This window comes from Gorilla gorilla, chromosome 2 (genome assembly GCF_029281585.2).
Source record: "Gorilla gorilla gorilla isolate KB3781 chromosome 2, NHGRI_mGorGor1-v2.1_pri, whole genome shotgun sequence".
NCBI lineage: Eukaryota > Metazoa > Chordata > Mammalia > Primates > Hominidae > Gorilla > Gorilla gorilla.
The window spans coordinates 53,568,154-53,590,472 of NC_086017.1; the positions used below are offsets into that span (position 1 = coordinate 53,568,154).

General features: G+C 42.6%; 1 protein-coding gene and 1 long non-coding RNA gene across 4 annotated transcripts in view; one reads left to right on the forward strand and one right to left on the reverse strand.

Annotated features, from left to right (window-relative positions):
- The window catches only part of LOC129532338 (uncharacterized), a 52,688-nt gene extending 34,634 nt beyond the window's left edge, over nucleotides 1-18,054 (reverse strand). Inside the window, exon 1 of one of the 2 annotated variants that reach the window (XR_010132801.1) lies at nucleotides 17,946-18,054. This is a non-coding gene — a long non-coding RNA (uncharacterized lncRNA). The remainder of the gene's footprint in view (nucleotides 1-17,945) is intronic. The other variant, XR_008678033.2, reaches the window with a different exon arrangement.
- Nucleotides 17,282-22,319, forward strand: part of ABHD5 (abhydrolase domain containing 5, lysophosphatidic acid acyltransferase) — a 31,578-nt gene continuing 26,540 nt past the window's right edge. Inside the window, exon 1 of one of the 2 annotated variants that reach the window (XM_004033951.5) lies at nucleotides 17,282-17,468. In XM_004033951.5, coding sequence (XP_004033999.1) covers nucleotides 17,422-17,468 — 47 coding nt within the window. In that variant the 5' untranslated portion in view covers nucleotides 17,282-17,421. The remainder of the gene's footprint in view (nucleotides 17,469-22,319) is intronic. The other variant, XM_031009308.3, reaches the window with a different exon arrangement.

Genomic DNA, 22,319 nt, shown 5'->3' on the forward strand with positions numbered 1-22,319 from the left:
ATGCCTATTATTTTGCCATGGATTTACCAGGAAAAAACAACCAGAAGAAAAATAAAAGTTTGAAGATCTGAAATAGAGTAGAAAAATATCTTTTTTTAAAAAACACTGATTCTACTGAAAATAAAAATTCATGGCTCTTCTATTGTATTAAATGAAATAGAAGGCAGAGGAAAAGAACACTATTAAAATTCTCTCCTCAAATCATCGCGACTTTAAATTTCCTGGGGCTGGGGAACATGACTGGAAATTGAATGGTAGTTCCTCTGGGCTCTTCCTTTACTCTTTCTTCTCTGCCCCTACCCCCAATGACACTAGAACTTGAAATTGTACAATCAGATAAAAGCCTGTTCTATGGCTTCCTTCTCAGTTTAATAAGTCAGAAAAGTCACATACTTCCAGAAAAGTATGTGAAGGACATCAGAATGAGAGCTGGTATAAGCTTGGGAATTATTTCAAGGGTCATGACTAATTTTTGATCACATGTTAATGGGAAGATTTAGCCCTGTTGTACTTCATCTGTGGGATATTCATCCACATGTCTACCTTCACATGTGGGATATTCACCCATGAATTTTTAATCATGGAATTTCCCTCTGTCACCTAGGCTAGAGAGCAGTGGCATAATCATAGCTCACTGTAATGTTGAACTTCTGGGCTCAAGTGATCTTCCCTCCTTATCCTCCAGAGTAGCTGGGACTATAGGCATGCATCACCATACACAGATAATTGTTTACTTATTTTTATTTTTTCGTAGAGATGAGGTCTCACTATGTTGTCCAGGCTGGTCTGAAACTCCTAGCCTGAAGTATTCTTCCTGCCTCCGCCTCCCAAGTAGCTGAGATTACAGGCACACATCACCATGCCTGGCCACGGGAGTGTAGACTTTTTGATGAAAGTTTTCCTGAGGTGACTGCCTCCTATAATCATAGTATAAAAACCAACAAGTTATGACCTCATCATTCTCAACAGTTAAGACATATTTCATGCTTAGCCTTAAATAGAAATGAAAACAAATGTCACAGTTTGGGTTCTCTAAGAAGCAGTCCCTGAGACAGAGTTTAATGTTCAGGAGTGCTCTTGCAATCAACACCTGTGGGAAGGAAGGGAGAAAGAGGGACTGGGTAGAGAGGAAGTTGAACTGTGATATAGGTTTGACAGACTCAGCCACAGGGAGTTCTGGAGCAGAAATGGCTCAAAAGGATCATCCCAGTTTGAGTCAGAGTGGCTGGTCTTTTACGTCCCTGCCTCTATCCATCCATCCATCATTAGATGTGAGCCTTTCCTAGAAGGGCATGACCTTGGTGAGACGGCTTTCCATAGTGATGTGTTCCTGGAAGGGACTAAAAGCTGAAAGCTGTTCCATCAAAATACCCACTGCAGCTGGGGCAATAAATCCTTCCTTGACAGGAAATTTGAACACCACATCTCTGTGTCAACAGCAATGAGTCTCCTTAACCTGAAAAATATCGATCATGTTTTACACATCTCACATACTAAATAAGAACATAAGAGTCTACCTACTAATACATTCAAAATGATTTAAGAACTATTGTTTTTCCAATGTATGGTGTTGGAACAATTGGATATCTATAAGCAAAAACAAAAACAAAACCTCGACCTAAACATCTCACTTCCATAAAAATTAACTCAAAATAGATCATGGATTTAAACATCATGTGTAAAATCATAAAACTTTTAGAAAAAAACATAGGAGAAACACAGGATCCTCAAGACCTCAAGCTAGGCAAAGAGTTCTCAGACTTGATAGCAAAAGCATAATCCATTTTTAGAAATCAATAAATAGGATTTTATCAAATTAAAAACTTTTACTGTGCAAAAGTATGTGCCATATGAAGAGAATGAAAAGATAAGCTACAGATGTCAGGAAGTATTTGCAAACTACATACCTGACAAAGGACTGGTATCTACAGAATATAAAGAATTCTCAAAACTCAACAGTTAGAAAATGAGCAAAATATATGAATTGATACCTCATTTTGAAAATGATATACAGAGGGCAAAAAATCACATGAAAAGATGTTCAACATCACCAGCCATCGGGGAAATGCAAATTAAAGTCACAATGGGACACTGTGACTTTAATCACTACACACCCATCAGAATGGCTAAAATAAAAAAGCCATCAGAATGGCTAAAATAAAAAACAGAGACAACACCAAAGGCTGGCAAGGAAGTGGAGAAACTAGGTTGATCACACTTTGCTGGTAGGAATATATGGTACACCTACTCTGGAAAATAGTTTGGTGACTTTTAAAAAACAAAACATGCAACTATCATATGACCCAGCAATTGTACTCTTTGACATTTATCCCAGAGAAATTAAAACTTGGAATCACACAAAAACCTGTACATAAATGTTTTTGGCAGCTTTATTTGTAATAGCTGAAAACTGGAAACAACTCAGATGTCCTGCATCAGATAATTGATTAAACAAACTATGGGTATATTAAACCGTGTAATACTACTCTGCAAGAAAAAGGAATTAACTATGTATATGTGCAACAATTTTAATCTCCAAATAATTATGCTGGGAGAAAAGTCAATTGCAAGAGGTTAAATATAGGCCAAGTATGGCAGCTCAGGCCTGTAATCCCAATGCTTTGGGAGGCGAGGTGAGAGGATCACTTGAGCCTGGGAGTTTGAGACCAGCCTGGACAACAAAGTGAGACCCTGTATGTACAAAAAAAAAGAAAAAAAAGTAGCTAGGCATGGTGGTAAGCATGTGGTCCCAGGTACAGAGAGGTTGAGCCAGGAGGATTGTTTAAGCATAGATGATCAAGGCCGTACTGAGCCAGGTTTGCACCTGCACTCCAGCCTGGGAGACAGAGTGAGACCCTGTCTCAAAAAAAAAAAAAAATGTTTTTAAGTCATATTCTATTCTATAATGATTCTATTTAGAAAACTTTCTTGGAATGACAAAATTATAGGAATAGATTAGTTGTTGGGTTGTATGTGCAGGAGGGAAGTGGGTGTGGCTGTAAAAGGGCAACAAGAGGGATCTTGTTGTGACGGAAATGTTCCACATACGTATTGTTTCAGTGTCAATGTCCTGGTTGGGACATTGTAATATCATTTTGCAAAATGTTACCACAAGGGGAAGTTGGTAAAGGGTACATGGGAGCTCTCTGTATTATTCTTACAACTGCATGTGAATCTGCAATTCTCTCAATATAAATAGTTTAAAAAAAGACTTTGTGAAAAAAATCTTGAATTAAATTAACCAGATTATTATTATTATTTTTTTACTTCCCACTTTCCAAGTACATAGCCTTGATTCTAGTACAGTCAAGGCACACATCAGCCTGAGAAAGGGGGATGATTTCTATAAAAGGAATGCAAAACAAAATTAACAAACTACAGTACAACAGCTAATATTCAATTTCTGTCACTGAAACTATGATTTACGTTCTATCAAAAAGATACAGGCACTACCATGTTCATCACAGCACTATTCACAATAGCAAAGACACGGAATGAACCCAGGTGCCCATCAACGGTGGACTGGACAAAGAAAATGCGGTACACATACACCATGGAATACCATGCAGCCCCAAAAAAGAATGAAATCACGTCCCTTGCAGCAGCATGGATGCAGGTGGAAGCCATCATCCTAAGGGAATGAATCAACACAGAAACAGAAAACCAAATATTGCATGTTCCCACTCATAAGTGGGAGCTCACGCCTGTAATCCCAGCACTTTGGGAGGCTGAGGTGGGCAGATCTCCTGAGGTCAGGAGTTCGAGACCAGCCTGGCCAACATGGTGAAACCCAGTCTCTTCTAAAAGTACAAAAAACAAATTAGCCAGGTGAACCACATAATTTAGTAGATGAAATAGTGGCATTACACATTGGTGGGATAAGGAGTTATCAATGCATGGTGTGAAGGTGATTTGATGATCTATTGCTACCTAACAAACTATCTCAAAATATAGTGGCTTAAAACCATCACCATTTTATTTTCTCACAATTCTGTGGGTCAGGAATTCAAGCTAATCTGGGCAGACATTAATCCACACAATACTGGTTGGGGCCATTCACTCAGCTGCATTCAGGTGGTGGGCGGGCTGGGAATTCAAAGCCTTCACTCATAAGTCTGGTGCCTTGGTTCTCTGCACATGGTTTCTCTCTCCACATGGCTAGCAAGACTTCCTTACAGCATGGTGGTCTCAGGGTAGTCAGACTTTTGCCATAGTATTTGACTTAGGAGAGGGAATAGATGAATTGGTGAACTCTGGAGCAACAGATTCTTAAGTTTCAGCATTGGAAATGACACAGCATCACTTCTGCCACATGCTTTTGGTCAAAACAAGTCACAAGTTCAGACTCAAGGGAAGGAAAAACAAACACTAATCAACATGAGGGGTCCTGAGGGGCCAATTAATTAACTACAGATGTGCCTTGACCTACCATGGGGTTATTTCCTGATAAACCCACTGTAAGTTGAAAATACTGTTAAATTCCAACTGCATTTAATACACCTAACCTACCTAACATCATAGCTTAGCCTACCTTAAATGTCCTGAGAACTCTTACATTAGCCTACTGTTATGCAAAACCATCTAATACAAGGTCTATTTTATAATAAAGTCTTCAATATTTCATGCAATCTATTGAATAATGCAGTAAGAGTAAAAAACAGAATGGCTGTATGGGAATTCGAATGGTTTCTACTGAATGTGTATTGCTTTCACATCATTGCAATAAGGGAGGAGACCACCCCTCATATTATCTTATCCCCACTTTCTGCCTCCAAAGAAAGAAGTAAAAACTAAAAGGCAGAAATGAAATCCACAGGCAGACAGCCCAGCGCCACACCCTGGGCCTGGTAGTTAAAGATCGACCCCTGACCTAACTGGTTATGTTATCTATAGATTCCAGACATTGTATGGGAAAGCACTGTGAAAACCCCTGTCCTGTCCTGTTCCATTCTGATTACCGGTGCATGCAGCCCGCAGTCACATACCCCCTGCTTGCTCAATCGATCAGGACCCTCTCACATGGACCCCTTTAGAGTTGTGAGCCTTTAAAAGGGACAGAATTGCTCACTTGGGGAGCTCGGCTCTTGAGACAGGAATCTTCCAATGCCCCTGGCCGAATAAACCCCTTCCTTCTTTAACTCCATGTCTGAGGAGTTTTGTCTCTGGCTCATACTCCTACAGTAAAGTCATAAAATTGTAATTTGAGCCATTATAAGTTGGGGACTGTATTTGTAAAATACTTTTCTTTATGGGAAATTTTTTAAAAATTACACATTCAATTAAAAAAGGAGATATTAAGCTATTTGGATTTTCTATTTCATCTTGCCACTTTTAGTAAGTTATGCTTTCTGAAGATTTTTTTGATACTGTGGGAGGGTGGAGCCAAGATGGCTGAATAGGAACAGCTGCAGTCTACAGCTCCCAGCATGAGTGACACAGAAGACGGGTGATTTCTGCATTTCCAACTGAGGTACCGGGTTCATCCCACTGGGGAGTGTCGGACAGTGGGTGCAGGACAGTGGGTGCAGTGCACCAAGTGTGAGCCGAAGCAGGGCGAGGCATCGCCTCACCTGGGAAGTGCAAGGGGTCAGGGAATTCCCTTTCCTAGTCAAAGAAAGGGGTGACAGATGGCACCTGAAAAATCGGATCACTCCCACCCTAATACTGCGCTTTTCCAGTGGTCTTAGCAAATGGCATACCAGGAGATTATATCCCGCGCCTGGCTCAGAGGGTCCTACGCCCACGGAGCCTCACTGATTGCTAGCACGGCAGTCTGAGATCAAACTGCAAGGCAGCAGCGAGGCTGGGGGAGGGGTGCCTGCCATTGCCGAGGCTTGAGTAGGTAAACAAAGCAGCTGGGAAGCTCGAACTGGGTAGAGCCCACCACAGCTCAAGGAGGCCTGCCAGCCTCTGTAGACTCCACCTCTGGGGGCAGGGCATAGCCAAACAAAAGGCAGCAGAAAACTCTGCAGACTTAAATGTCCCTGTCTGACAGCTTTGAAGTGAGTAGTGGTTCTCCCAGCACACAGCTGGAGATCTGAGAATGGACAGACTGCCTCCTCAAGTGGGTCCCTGACCCTCCAGTAGCCTAACTGGGAGGCACCCCCCAGTAGGGGCAGACTGTCACCTCACACGGCCGGGTACTCCTCTGAGACAAAACTTCCAGAGGAACGATCAGGCAGCAACATTTACTGTTCACTAGTATCCGCTGTTCTGCAGCCTCCACTGGTGATACCCAGGCAAACAGGGTCTGGAGTGGACCTCCAGCAAACTCCAACAGACCTGCAGCTGAGGGTCCTGTTAGAAGGAAAACTAACAAACAGAAAGGACATCCACACCAAAACCCTATCTGTACGTCACCATCATCAAAGCCCAAAGGTAGATAAAACCACAAAGATGGGGAAAAAACAGAGAAGAAAAACTGGAAACTCTAAAAATCAGAGTGCCTCTCCTCCTCCAAAGGAACACAGCTCCTCACCAGCAACGGAACAAAGCTGGACAGAGAATGACTTTGATGAGTTGAGGGAAGAAGACTTCAGATGATCAAACTACTCCGAGCTAAAGGAGGAAGTTCGAACCCATGGCAAAGAAGTTAAAAACCTTGAAAAAAAATTAGACAAATGGCTAACTAGAATAACCAATGTAGAGAAGTCCCTAAAGGACCTGATGGAGCTGAAAACCACGGCACGAGAACTACGTGACGAATGCACAAGCCTCAATAGCCAATTCGATCAACTGGAAGAAAGGGTATCAGTGATTGAAGATCAAATGAATGAAATGAAGCAAGAAGAGAAGTTTAGAGAAAAAAGAATAAAAAGAAACAAAGCCTCCAAGAAATACGGGACTATGTGAAAAGACCAAATCTACGTCTGATTGCTGTACCTGAAAGTGATGGGGAGAATGGAACCAAGTTGGAAAACACTCAGCAGGATATTATCCAGGAGAACTTCCCCAGTCTAGCAAGGCAGGCCAATATTCAAATTCAGGAAATACAGAGAACACCACAAAGATACTCCTCGAGAAGAGCAACTCCAAGAAACATATTTGTCACATTCACCAAAGTTGAAATGAAGGAAAAAATGTTAAGGGCAGCCAGAGAGAAAGGTCAGGTTACCCACAAAGGGAAGTCCATCAGATTAACAGCTGATCTCTTGGCACAAACTCTACAAGCCAGAAGAGAGTGGGGGCCAATATTCAACATTCTTAAAGAATTTTCAACCCAAAATTTCATATCCAGCCAAACTAAGCTTCATAAGTGAAGGACAAATAAAATCCTTTACAGACAAGCAAATGCTGAGAGATTTTGTCACCACCAGGCCTGCCCTAAAAGAGCTCCTGAAGGAAGCACTAAACATGGAAAGGAACAACTGGTACCAGCCACTGCAAAAACATGCCAAATTGTAAAGACCATCGAGGCTAGGAGGAAACTGCATCAACTAACGAGCAAACTAACCAGCTAACATCATAATGACAGGATCAAATTCACACATAACAATATTAACCTTAAATGTAAATGGGCTAAATGCTCCAATTAAAAGACACAGACTAGCAAACTGGATAAAGACTCAAGACCCATCAGTGTATTGCATTCGGGAAACCCATCTCACGTGCAGAGACACACATAGGCTCAAAATAAAGGGATGGAGGAAGATCTACCAAGCAAATGGAAAACAAAAAAAGGCCGGGGCTGCAATCCTAGTCTCTGATAAAACAGACTTTAAATCAACAAAGATCAGAAGAGACAAAGAAGGCCATTACATAATGGTAAAGGGATCAATTCAACAAGAAGAGCTAACTATCCTAAATATATATGCACCCAATACAGGAGCACCCAGATTCATAAAGCAAGTCCTCAGAGACCTACAAAGAGACTTAGACTCCCACACAATAATAATGGGAGACTTTAACACCCCACTGTCAACATTAGACAGATCAACAAGACAGAAAGTTAACAAGGATATCCAGGAATTGAACTCAGCTCTGCACCAAGAGGACCTAATAGACATCTACAGAACTCTCCACCCCAAATCAATAGAATACACATTCTTTTCAGCACCATACCACACCTATTCCAAAATTGACCATATAGTTGGAAGTACAGCACTCCTCAGCAAATGTAAAAGAACAGAAATTATAAAAAACTGTCTCTCAGACCACAGTGCAATCAAACTAGAACTCAGGATTAAGAAACTCACTCAAAACCGCTCAACTACGTGGAAACTGAACAACCTGCTCCTGAATGACTACTGGGTACATAACGAAATGAAGGCAGAAATAAAGATGTTCTTTGAAACCAATGAGAACAAAGATACAACATACAAGAACTTCTGGGACACATTCAAAGCAGTGTGTACAGGGAAATTTATAGCACTAAATGCCCACAAGAGAAAGCAGGAAAGATCTAAAATGGACACCCTAACATCACAATTAAAAGAACTAGAGAAGCAAGAGCAAACACATTCAAAAGCTAGCAGAAGGCAAGAAATAACTAAGACCAGAGCAGAACTGAAGGAAATAGAGACACAAAAAACCCTTCAAAAAATCAATGAATCCAGGAGCTAGTTTTTTGAAAAGATCAACAAAATTGATAGACCGCTAGCAAGACTAATAAAGAAGAAAAGAGAGAAGAATCAAATAGATGCAACAAAAAATGATAAAGGGGATATCACCACCGATCCCACAGAAATACAAACTACCATCAGAGAATAATATAAAAACCTCTATGCAAATAAACTAGAAAATCTAGAAGAAATGGATAAATTCCTCGACACATACACCCTCCCAAGACTAAACCAGGAAGAAGTTGAATCTCTGAATAGACCAATAACAGGCTCCAAAGTTGAGGCAACAATTAATAGCTTACCAACCAAAAAAAGTCCAGGACCAGATGGATTCATAGCCGAATTCTACCAGAGGTACAAGGAGGAGCTGGTACCATTCCTTCTGAAACTATTCCAATCAATAGAAAAAGAGGGAATCCTCCCTAACTCATTTTATGAGGCTAGCATCATTCTGATACCAAAGCCTGGCAGAGACAGAACAAAAAAAGAGAAATTTAGACCAATATCCCTGATGAACATTGATCCAATAATCCTCAATAAAATACTGGCAAACCGAATCCAGCAGCACATCAAAAAGCTTATCCACCATGATCAAGTGGGCTTCATCCCTGGGATGGAAGGCTAGTTCAACATACGCAAATCAATAAACATAATCCAGCATATAAACAGAACCAATGACAAAAAACACATGACTATCTCAATAGATGCAGAAAAGGCCTTTGACAAAATTCAACAACACTTCATGTTAAAAACTCTCAGTAAATTAGGTATTGATGGGACGTATCTCAAAATAATAAGAGCTATCTATGACAAATCCACAGCCAATATCATACTGAATGGGCAAAAACTGGAAGCATTCCCTTTGAAAACTGGCACAAGACAGGGATGCCCTCTCTCACCACTCCTATTCAACACAGTGTTGGAAGTTCTGGCCAGGGCAATCAGGCAGGAGAAGGAAATCAAGGGTATTCAATTAGGAAAAGAGGAAGTCAAATTGTCCCTGTTTGCAGATGACATGATTGTATATCTAGAAAACCCCATCATCTCAGCCCAAAATCTCCTTAAGCTGATAAGCAACTTCAGCAAGGTCTCAAGATATAAAATCAATGTGCAAAAATCACAAGCAATCTTATACACCAATAACAGAGAAACAGAGAGCCAAATCATGAGTGAATTCCCATTCACAATTGCTTCAAAGAGAATAAAATACCTAGGTCCAACTTACAAGGGACGTGAAGGACCTCTTCAAGGAGAACTACAAACCACTGCTCAATGAAACAAAAGAGGATACAAACAAATGGAAGAACATTCCATGCTCATGGCTAGGAAGAATCAATATCATGAAAATGGCCATACTGCCCAAGGTAACTTATAGATTCAATGCCATCCCCATCAAGCTACCAATAACTTTCTTCACAGAATTGGAAAAAACTACTTTAAAGTTCATATGGAACCAAAAAAGAGCCCGCATTGCCAAGTCAATCCTGAGACAAAAGAACAAAGCTGGAGGCATCACGCTACCTGACTTCAAACTATACTACAAGGCTACAGTAACCAAAACAGCGTGGTACTGGTACCAAAACAGAGATATAGACCAATGGAACAGAACAGAGCCCTCAGAAATAATACCACACATCTACAACCATCTGATCTTTGACAAACCTGACAAAAACAAGAAATGGGGAAAGGATTCCCTATTTAATAAATGGTGCTGGGAAAACTGGCTAGCCATATGTAGAAAGCTGAAACTGGATCCCTTCCTTATACCTTATACAAAAATTAATTCAAGATGGATTAAAGACTTAAATGTTAGACCTAAAACCATAAAAACCCTAGAAGAAAACCTAGGCAATACCATTCAGGACATAGTCATGGAAAAGGACTTCATGTCTAAAACACCAAAAGCAACAGCAACAAAAGCCAAAATTGACAAATGGGATCTAGTTAAACTAAAGAGCTTCCACACAGCAAAAAAAAAACTACCATCAGAGTGAACAGGCAACCCACAGAATGGGAGAAAATTTTTGCAATCTACTCATCTGACAAAGGGCTAATATCCAGAATCTACAAAGAGCTTAAACAAATTTACAAGAAAAAAACAAAAAACCCCATCAAAAAGTGAGTGAAGGATATGGACAGACAATTCTCAAAAGAAGACATTTATGCAGCCAAAAGACACATGAAAAAATGCTCATCATCACTGGTCATCAGAGAAATGCAAATCAAAACCAAAATGAAGTACCATCTCACACCAGTTAGAATGGCAATCATTAAAAAGTCAGGAAACAACAGGTGCTAGAGAGGATGTGGAGAAATAGGAACACTTTTACACTGTTGGTGGGACTGTAAACTCGTTCAACCATTGTGGAAGTCAGTGTGGTGATTCCTGAGGGATCTAGAACTAGAATTACCGTTTGACCCAGCCATCCCATTACTGGGTATATACCCATAGGATTATAAAACATGCTGCTGTAAAAACACATGCACACGTATGTTTATTGTGGCACTATTCACAATAGCAAAGACTTGGAACCAACCCAAATGTTCAACAATGATAGACTAGATTAAGAAAATGTGGCACATATACACCATGGAATACTATGCAGCCATAAAAAATGATGAGTTCATGTCCTTTGTAGGGACATGGATGAAGCTGGAAACCATCATTCTCAGCAAACTGTCGCAAGGACAAAAAACCAAACACCGCATGTTCTCACTCACAGGTGGGAATTTAACAATGAGAACACATGGATGCAGGAAGGGGAACATCACACACTGGGGCCTGTTGTGGGGTCGGGGGCATGGGGAGGGATAGCATTAGGAGATATATCTAATGTTAAACGAAGAGTTAATTGGTGCAGCACACCAACATGGCACATGTATACATATGTAACAAACCTGCACGTTGTGCACATGTACCCTAAAACTTAAAGTATAATAAAAAAAGAGAAAAAAAATAAAGATTTTGTTTATTTTATCTAAGTCGTCAAATTTATTGGCATAAAGCCATTTGTAGTATTGCCTTACTATCTTTTGAATACGTTAGTAAGATCTCTAGTGACATCTTCTTTTCCATTTCTGATATTGTTCATTTTTACTTTTTTTCTTCTTATCAGGTATCCAGGCATTTATCAATTTTATTAATCCCAAGGAACCAACTTTTGTATATTTCATGGATTTTGCTTTTTCCATATATCAATATGCTCTGGAGTACTTCCATATTAGTATATATACATCTACCTCATTTTTCTTAATTGCTGCCATAGTATTCCATATTATGGAGGTACGAGAATTTATTTAATCATAAGCATTCTTATTAATGTCTTTCTTTTTTTTGCCATTAGACTACTGAAGCAAACATCCTTTTATGTGTCTCTATGTGCACATGAGAAAGGTCAGACCCCCAGAAGTTAAATTCCTGGGCCACAGAGTATCTTAATTTTACATTTTAAAACCGATCTCCCAAACTGCTTTCCAAATGGCTGTGCCAATTTGCACTTCCACCAAATGGGTACGGACATTCCCCACTGATCCACGGCCTTGCCAATATTTAGCAGCATCAGGCTTTTTTATTGATGAGTGAATTGATCACTGATGAGTCTGAGCATCCTGCAGCTGTTTATGGCTTGAGGGTTTTCTCCTCTGAAAAGGCTTTTTTCATCTACTTTCTATTTTTTAAAATATATTGAAGATATTAAAGCCTTGGTTTCTTAACACGTTCAAAATAGATTTTCTAATCTGTTCCATCTTTTGCAGTTTTATTGCGCCTTTTTTCACACGATGTCTTAGATTTTGATGTGGCTAAATTAATCACTCTTTTCCTTTATGACCTGGCATTTGTGTCCCACTGAAGAAGGTCTTTTATTCTGGTTCTGAGAGTTCAATTAACGCTCATCAGTTAATCAGAATCTCTTGTCTCTGGAGGGCAGCTCTACCACTGAGCTCCAGGATCCAGCCCCCAGGGCACCATGCTCCTCTTCCTCATTCCTCCATTCAACTATGCAGAGCTTTCAACCTCTCATGCCTTACTCCAGACTTTCATATCTGTCAATCCTCTCCCGTCCCTACCCCACCCCATACACACCTTAAAAACAACTTGGAACCACAGAATACTAGAAGGGACCTCAAGAACTGTTTAGTCTAAAACTTTAATTCTTTTTTTTTGGAGACAGGGTCTCACTCTGTCATCCAGCCTGGGGTACAGTGACATGATCACAGCTTACTGCAGCCTTGCCCTCCCTGGGCTCAAAGGATCCTCCCACCTCAGCCTCCCAAGTAGCTGGGGCCAAAGGCACATGCCATTACACCCAGCTAATTTTTTACTTTTGGTAGAGATGGGTTCTTGCCATGTTGCCCAAGCTGGTCTTGAACTCCTGGGCTCAAGCGATCCACCCATCTTGGCCTCCCAAACTGCTAGGATGACAGGCGTGAGTCACCACACCCAGCCCAAACTCTCATTTTTATAGATGAGGATTAAGAGATGTAGACCTTGCTGTCCAGTATGGTAGCTACTAGCCACGTATGGCTTCTAAATTTTAACTTAATTAAAATTCAAAATTCAGTCACACTAGCCAAATTTCAGATCCTCCACAACCACATGTAGCTAATGGCTACTGTATCAGAGAGGGTGGGTCTAGAACATTTCCATCATTACAGAATGTTCTAGCAGACAGGGTTGCTCTAGAGCTCATTACTTAAAGGGTAGTCTGCTGATTGGCAGTAGGAGCACAGGCATAACTAGGAGCTAGTTAGAAATAGAGATCTCAGGTTCTACCTCAGACCTACAGAGTCAGAATCTACAATTCAACATGATCCACAGAAGTCTGCATGCAAATTAGAGTCCAAGAAGCCCTAAAGTCATGTGATTTTTTTTTTTTTTTTTTTTTTGAGAAGTCACTACAGCTGATTGATGTTCAGGCCCTTCCCTTGACCCAGCTACCACTTTCCCTTATCATCCTGTGTCCTTCTTATTATCTCCCTGCCACATTTGCTTTCTCAATATGTTTTATTACAGCATTTCTTTATAAACATTTACAGGCTGGGCATGGTGGCTTATGCCTATAATCCCAACACTCTGGGAGGCCAGGAGTTTGAGACCGGCCTGGGCAACACAGTGAGACCTGTCTCTACCAAAACCAAAAAATATTTACAAAGCAGCCAGGCCACTGAAGCCCTCATAAAACATCCCCTTCTCCATGCCCTCATTCTCATTCTGGTTTGTAAGTGCTTGCTTGGCAGGCTTGTGATAAAGGCCCAGGCCCCTGTGATGGTTGTGGTATTGCTCAGCACTTTGCCTGGGGAACTACTGTTGGCGGGCTGGAAATTAAAGCCAACCTTAAACCCAGTGGGGCACCAGTCATCAACCAAGTGTATGGCACACTTGGTCTTGGTGGGACAATGGCAGCATTCAGTCTTTAGGCTACAACCCTGGGGCAGAACATGCAGAGCAAGCTCTGTACTTGCTTTGGTCAGTGTCATATCTGGCCATCTGATTGGAGAGTACAAAGTAGGTACTGGCGATCTCCAAATGTAAGCACTGCTCAACCAGGTAATTGGTTAGTAGGTCACAAAAAGGAAGTTAATTTGGATGTAGGGGACCAAGCTGGCCTTAAACTCTGAGAGGTCTGCTTTCAGGGTACCATCAAAGTTCAGGGAGGTAGTGATGGAGGAAGTCTGGTCCAAGCAGTGCTTAAAGTATGTGGGGCCCTTGGGGTATAGGTTGCAATGACATGTGTTGGTCCATTGTCTCCCAAGAAGACACAGTCCAAGAGTTCCAGGGTGGCACGGTGGTCAGGATAGAGTTGTAGGGTTCCACCACTGCTGGCAACACCCAGGGGATAGGTGGATGGCCAATTCTAACTTGGATTTCTTGCCACTGTTGAAGATGACTCCATCAGCAGCAAGGTGAAGCCTAGGCCAGAGCTACTCCCAGAGTTGAGGAAGATCATGAAGTCCTGTAGTCCTATGCACTGCTTGTCAGTTTCTGCATAAACTCTAGTATTGGATCAATGGTCTCTTTCTCTCTTTTTTTCTTTCTTTTCTTTTTTCGTGACTGTGCAGCAGGCACAGGCATCTTTGAGAGCAGACTCCAGGTCCATAAAGACCAAAGCGCTACAGGAGTTGCTGCAAAATCCTAAGGTTTCATTACTGGACTCAGTACCACTGGGCTTGCACTGTGTTCCAGGCAGTAGGGTCTTCAACAGACACTCTGAGAGGTGGGATTGTAGGGGATCAGTTTCTGCAGACACACTACAAGTGCCTGGCAACACTATTGTGGAGGCTAAAGTAACTCCATCTCGGATGCTAATCCACAATGTTGATTTCTGAGTAACCCCAGTTTTGGGAAGGCCTCCAAGTTTTCTACTTTATCTATTGTTCCTTGTATAAGAGCATGTGACAGGCTGTTCTTACATTGTTATAAAGAAATACAGCTGGGCGCGGTGGCTTATGCCTGTGATCCCAGCACTTTGGGAGGCAGTGGAGGGAGGATCATTTGAGGTCACGAGTTCAAGACCAGCCTGGCCAACATGGTGAAACCCCATCTCTACTAAAAATACAAAAAATTAGCTGGGCGTGGTGGCGGGTGCCTGGAATCCCAGCTACTCAGGAGGCTGAGGCAGGAGAATTGCTTGAACCTGGGAGGTGGAGGTCATAGAGAGCCAAGATCACACCACTGCACTCCAGCCAGGGCAACAGAGTGAAACTCCGTCTTAGAAAAAAAAAAAAAAAGAATTACCTGGGACTGGGCAATTTATAAAGAAAAGTTAATTGGCTCATGGTTCTGCAGGCTATACAGGTGCTGGTATCAGCTTGGCTTCTGGAAAGGCCACAGGGAGCATTTACTCATGGCAGACGGCAAAGCGGCAGCAGGCATCTTACATGACTAGAGCAGGAGCAAGAGAGTGAGGGGTAGGTGCCATACACTTTTAAACAACCAGATCTCACAAGAACTTAACTATTGCAAGGACAGCATTAAGGGGATAGTGCCAAATCATTCATGAGAAATTCACCCCCAGAATCTAATCACCACCCATCAAACCCCACCTCTAACACTGGAGATCACAATTCAACATGAGATTTAGAGAGGACAACACCCAAATTGTATCAGAGCACATACTTACCTACCTGCCCTTAGGTCAAAACAACCTTGGTCTGGGAGGGTAACAGCACAGAGATTTACCTGTCTTGCTGCTGTCCAAGACCATACTTCTGTCCTTAAGTTCCCTAATAAATCACCTTTTGCTGACAAGCTGGATTTGTCTGCTTCATTCTTTAGTTTCTCAGCACCTTCTGTATTTGGAGGTCACTTTGAATATACAGCCCTTTCATGAAACAACCAGGAATTCCTGTAAAAATGTTTTTTATATGTTCTGGTCTTCCCTAAAATATTTTATGAATTAGATCAAACACAATAAAAATGTATTAGTTATTACTATGCCTAAGAGATTATAAGTGGCTTTCCCCCCTCTAAATTACAGAAGACACCATTCCTATCCTAGAGGACTTTCTCGTGTAGTTGGAAAGATATTCGATAATGTTTATTTAAAAGCTGTAACAATTACACAAGGCTGAGAACCTGAGAGCTAGATGGGTGATAAAGACAGGTTTACAGTGGGGCTCAGAGGAGAGAAAAAGAGGGAGGAGAGTCAGGGAAGGAGAACAATGAACTGAGTCTAAAATAAAGGTTAATATATTCGCGTAGGATCTATCAAAACAGGAGCAGTATTTCAACCCATTGTTTTCAAGCACCTAGAACAAAGTGAGCCCATAGTAGACACACACCAAACACAAATGGATGAGTAGTAGTGGGTGGCAGAATTCCAAAAGCAGGTTGCACCTGATTGCTAAAAGGCTTGAAAACAGGTCAAGAAATACTGCTATTTAGGTTAGTCATTTCCCCTCAATAACTCGAAGTACCTAAACATAGACTTTTTTTTTTTTTTTTTGAGACGGAGTTTCGTTCTTGTTGCCCAGGCTGGAGTGCAATGGTGCGATCTCGGCTCACCGCAACCTCCGCCTCCCGAGTTCAAGCGATTCTCCTACCTCAGGCTCTCGAGTAGCTGGAATTACAGGTATGCGCCACCGCGCCCGGCTAATTTTGTATTTTTAATAGAGACGGGGTTTCTTCAGCTCAGGCTGGTCTCCAACTCCCGACCTCAGATAATCCGCCCGCCTTGGCCGCCCAAAGTGCTGGGATTACAGGCGTGAGCCACCGCGCCCGGCCAACACCGACTCTTTTCACCCTCCCAGGTATCTAGAGAGTCGAGTGGGAGGGAAATTGCTGGCTCTGGCCACTACAGTAACATCAGCACCTAGAGCAGTGCTCAACTGACTGAAGGCTCCTGTGAGTCGCCCTCTCCCCCTGGCCCCCCAACCCGCGGGGAAGGGCTGGCGGGACGCCACACAGCACCTCGATTACGCCATTTCATTCGCCACTGCACCATCTATCGGACATTAGCTAGGCTCTTCCAGGACCGGACGCACCTCCGTCCCCAAGGTGCCACCTGACAGCCAACACCGACAGGGTGATGCATGAATACAGTCATTATTCAAATTAGCTAACACCTAACTCAGTCGGGTGAGTCTCGCCAGTCCCTCTGGGCTGACTGTCCCGCCCCGCGCTTACACCCGGGAGCGTCGGGCGGGAGAACTAGTGCATGCTGGCTGGGGATGGCGGACGCAAGGCCGGAGGCAAGGCCGCGCACGCGCAAACGCGGGCGCGCCGCCTGGCCGCGCAAGTGCGCGGAAGACGCATGCGCTGGCGGCCTGCGCCGCCTTAAGTGCCGCGCCAGCCCGGGGCGGCCCAGTCGGCCTGTCAGCCGGCTTCGAGGTAAGTCCCGGAGCTTGCGCGGCGGCGGCTATGGCGGCGGAGGAGGAGGAGGTGGACTCTGCCGACACCGAAGAGAGGTAAGCGCAGTCGGCAGGGGGCTTCGTGTGTCTCCGGCGCGCACCCTCCGCGCGGGCCGGGTTAGGGCCCAGCGGGCAGCACCAAGGAGTCGCCGCCCGCCTGGCGACGACGGGCGGCTTCCTCGACCCTCCCCGGCATGAGTCCGCGCGGCGCCCAGAGGCGTCCCGGCGCCGCTCTGCCTGGGAGAGGCTCCCCTCAGCGTCGGGGCCCCGAGGTGTCTGAGCCGGATTCCGGCCGCGCCGGGAGGCCGCCTTGACCCCGCGCGGAGGGTCCGCCCCGTTGTTGTATAAGCCACCCCGTGGGCCGGCGACGGAGCTGGCCGCGGCGGCCGCACCGGCTCGGGCTCTGCCAAGGGACCCGGCCTTCCCCAATGCGGCCGGCGGGCGGTGCCCGGTCGACCCTGCACCTGACTGCGAGGCGCGGGAAATGACCGGGTCTGTCAGCCTCCCAGCGCGGCTTCCGTCTACAGGTACTACCTGTGCTCTGTCCAGCCTCAGCCGCTGGACGATCCTTCCCGTAGCCGTAGGAAGGGGCGGCGCTTCCTTGGAGGGGATATTAGAGGCCCGAATTCGCCCGGGAAGCGGCGGGAGGGCGGGGGTGCCGGGAAGGAGGGAGGGGAGAAGGAGCGAGGGAAGTGGGTGTATGGCTGTGGGTTTCAGATACTTCATAGAAAGAAAGTTAGCCCTTAAGATAGAGATACACGTTCAAATGTCATAATTCATCTTTTGGATGAAGGTCTTTGGCTTGCAAGCTCCACTGTCCCTTATTTGTTTGCGCTTCTGGGATTATTCTGGCTTTACTGGCGAAGTGTGTGTTGCATGTGCCTTAGAAGAACACACATAATGTATAGGAAACTGTGGAAGTTGGAGGGCAGATGTCTAATGTGAAACTTTTTTATATACAGGTATAGTGAGTTTATTCTTTTCTACACCTAAATGACTTCTTGCACTTGTTAGTAGAAGAATAGTAGTTAATGAGTGGAATAATTAAATTGTTATGGAGGTTATTGCCTTGTTTCTCAAGGCCTGTCGTTTATATTGGAAAGTAAACTTCCCCCATATATATTTAATTTTTTGACGTCGGTTCTACTTCAGACGTCTGGAGAAATTTGCCTAGGAAACATAACCTAAATGATAGAATATGGAGTACCATGAAGACAGGGATATTTGGAAAGATGTCATGGGGAAAAATTGTGAAATATTAGAAAGGAAGTTATTCTCTTGAGTTTTGTTTATTTGTTGAGGTTTGTTGATGAACTTCCTCGTTGCACTGAGGTGAAATGTTGAATGTTATGTGGACGCAAGTAGGAACGTAATTGGTAGGTTGTGTTCTCATCTGGTTTGTCACAACATTTTTGACTCTTGACACTACTTTCAGGTGGACTATTTGGTTTTGATGTAGTGGCGCCTTGGAGTCCAGGACACAATCGTGAAAGGGTTTTATGGCTTGGAGTGATGGTTGGAGGTCATTGGAGGTAGATGATTAAAAAATCCTTAGCAGCTGATCAGCCATAGTTTCTAGACAGAAGTGGGCTTCGCTGGTATTCTTGGCAATATGCTTTAGCAGTGTCCAGTGACTATCCCCAGAAGTGATCCTGTTAAATCCAAGGTTGCCCCTGTGTGCTGGGTATTATTGTTCCCATTTTGCAGTTGAAACTGCCACTGGAAAGGCTGCTAACAGCCTGCCAGCAAGTAGCAGGGCTGGATTGGAACCCTTTGAGGTGTCTGGATTTCATCTAAGGTGCTTACCCTGTATCTCTGCTGCCTGTCACTGGAATTGGGACTCATGTGGGATGTTTGGCTCTTGTTTGAATACAGTTCCCTACCCTTAAGACATTTGAGGTTTAGATAGGGAGATAACATTAACAAAGGAAAGTTATAAAATGGTCATCTGATGGCTTTTTGGAGAATATGATTCTTGTCCTTTGCTTTGTGGCACTTAGTGAAGACAGGCATACTGGGATCCATTTTGCTTTCAACATCCAACCCCTTTCAGTTGCAATACAGTTGAGAAAGCTAAATGTAATGAGAGTAGAGTAGACTTCTGTGAATTGCTTTAAGTTGTCCTAGAGAATGATTTAGTGTCAATTGAGTTGAGAGAAAGCTGTCACAGAATTGCTCAGTTGCAGGGTAGACCATAAAAGAGGTGATTTGCAGTTGTGTGCTGGAGTTGATTTGTACCAGCAAGCCATTGCTAAATTTTCAGGAATTTTGCCAACCGTTGGCAGCTTGAAATTGGCCATGGTGGGAGTATTTACACCACGGAAATCATCAAATGCTATAAATAAGGTATAAATAAGGGATTTTTCTCTCCCCTCCCTGCTTCAGTTTGTTTGCCAGCTCCCCACTGGGTTTACATTAGACTGTGAATGTAGGTCTTTGCCTTGGAGATAGGAGAGTGGATTTCTCTATCTAATCTTTTTAAAAACTGGCAAGATATGTGCCTTTCTCTCTGCTGCCTTCTCTCCTTCCCAAACCTTTGCCACCTGATATCTTAAAAATCACAAAACTTTTCACTGCCACATCCCAATGGCCTTCTAGTTTTTTCAGTACTTCTTCTTGGGTCCTTTTTGGTGTTTGTTACTGTAATGATAGCTACTACTTTTTGAAACTCTTATTAGACATTCTAGGTCTTAATGACATTTTGCCTTTTATCTTACCTTACCTGACCAACAATAACTTTTATTAGTTTCTCCTCTTTTTTTTTTGCATTCTCTAAATGTAGTCATTTTCCAAGATTCTGTCATCATCCTTGTTTTTATTTTTCATCTTGTTTACTCAAACTTGAACTGTCTTGTCTGTGGAGATGACTCAGATCTCATTTTCTTTCTGGAGCTCTCTTCTGTACTCTGGTAATGTTTCTAATTGTCAGATGTTTGTGCGTGATTCCTCAAATTTAACATGTCCAGACCATGATCTTATTTTTACCTTCCTGCTCCTAAACTAAACGATATGAAAAGCTTAGTTCTGGCCGGGCGCCGTGGTTCATGCCTGTAATCCTAGCACTTTGGGAGGCCGAGGCGGGCGGATCATGAGGTCAGGAGATCGAGACCATCCTGGCTAACACCGTGAAACCCCGTCTGTATTAAAAATACAAAAAAAATTAGCCGGGCATGGTGGCGGCGCCTGTAGTCCCAGCTACTCGGGAGGCCGAGGCAGGAGAATGGCGTGAACCCAGGAGGCGGAGCTTGCAGTGAGCCGAGATCACGCCACTGCACTCCAGCCTGGGCGACAGAGCAAGACTCCGTCTCAAAAAAAAAAAAAAAAAAAAAGCTCAGTTCTTCCTCTTGAAACATTATATTGGCTTAATCATTGCCTTGACTAATTGTTAGATTATTAGTTTAATCTCATGGTTCTGTAATTCCCACTCCTGATTGTGAGTTACTAAAAAAATCATATGGAGAGGTGATTTTATTAAAACTGATTATTCAGTTGAAACCTAGGATTTTTAGTTTTATTCTCTTTATTATCTAGTGAATGAACTTATTTTAGAACTGATGCAAAGAAATGTCACTGACTTGTTAAGTAGAGTACACCTGTGGCTTCTTCAAGTGTGTTTGATAATGAGGTCATATAAGTGACTCTAAAATGGTTTGTTTACTGTGTGAAGGAAGGTAGGAAACAGTGGGGAGATACGTGTTACCAGCACATGGCTTGTCTAAAACACTTATACTACCAATCTGAGTCTTTAAAAGTTACAGGTTAGAAGGGGGGGGAGGGGCAGTTAAAACAGTATTAATTAATGTGTTAACATATATTAGAGGGCCTGGATTGTCATTGATCTAATAGTGATAATTTGAATCACTTAAGTATCATTTATCCAAAATAAAATGGCATGTTAGTCACTTAAATTGTAGCTGTATGAGACCATATTCTTTTTTTTTTTTTTTTTTCCAGAGACAGGTTCTTGCTCTGTTGCCCAGGCTGGAGTGCAGTGGCACAATCATGGCTCACTGCAGCCTCAACCTCTTGGGCTCAAGCAATCCTGCCACCTCAGCAACTTGCCCCCCAGCCCCTTTATTCCCTCCCCGCAGGTTGCTGGGACTATAGGCATGTGCCAGGCGGCTGGGACTACAGGCATGTGCCAGGCAGCTGGTCTTGACCTCCTGACTGAGCTCAAGCAATCCTCCCACCTCAGCCTCCTAAAGTACTCTTTTTTCTTTTCTTTTTCTCTTTCCCAAGAATAGGATTTAAAAAGTCAGTTCCCAAGAGAGGTCTTTATTTACCCAAGTGTTATAATTTCCAATTTGGAAGTTTTTAGTCATTGGTTGAGGAAGTATCTCAGATAAATATAAATGTAAATATAAATAAATGTATATATTCATACCTGTAATTCATTTGGATATTTATAATAAAAATCAAATGGTTTCTTTAAATGAGATAGAATACTGTGCTTAGGTTAGTTTATCAAGAGCAATAAGTTTATATGATTTTTCTCTCTCGACTACTAGAATAGGAATGGAGGCCATTTTAAACAAAATTTTAATATAATGAAATCCTCTTTACTTATAACCTAATTAGAAATATTAAGTGGCCAAGAGTGTATGGAAACTGGCCAGATTTCTGCATATTTTCTTCAGAATACTTTGAAACCTCTTTCACTGTTTCATAATGTTTATAGATTGTGCAATTCAGGTTTAGTAATACTGTAGATAGACAGATGTGTTAAAGAACAAAACAGAGATTACCAGGAAACTTAAGTGTTGATAGTATGGAGTATAAGTACGACATAATATTTTTTTAGAAAGATTACGTAAAAAGTTAATGGAAAAAGTGGTGTCTATCTCTGACTCAGGATACTTAAAGTCAGATTCTTAGGTAAAATATACTCTATTAATATGTTAAGCACAT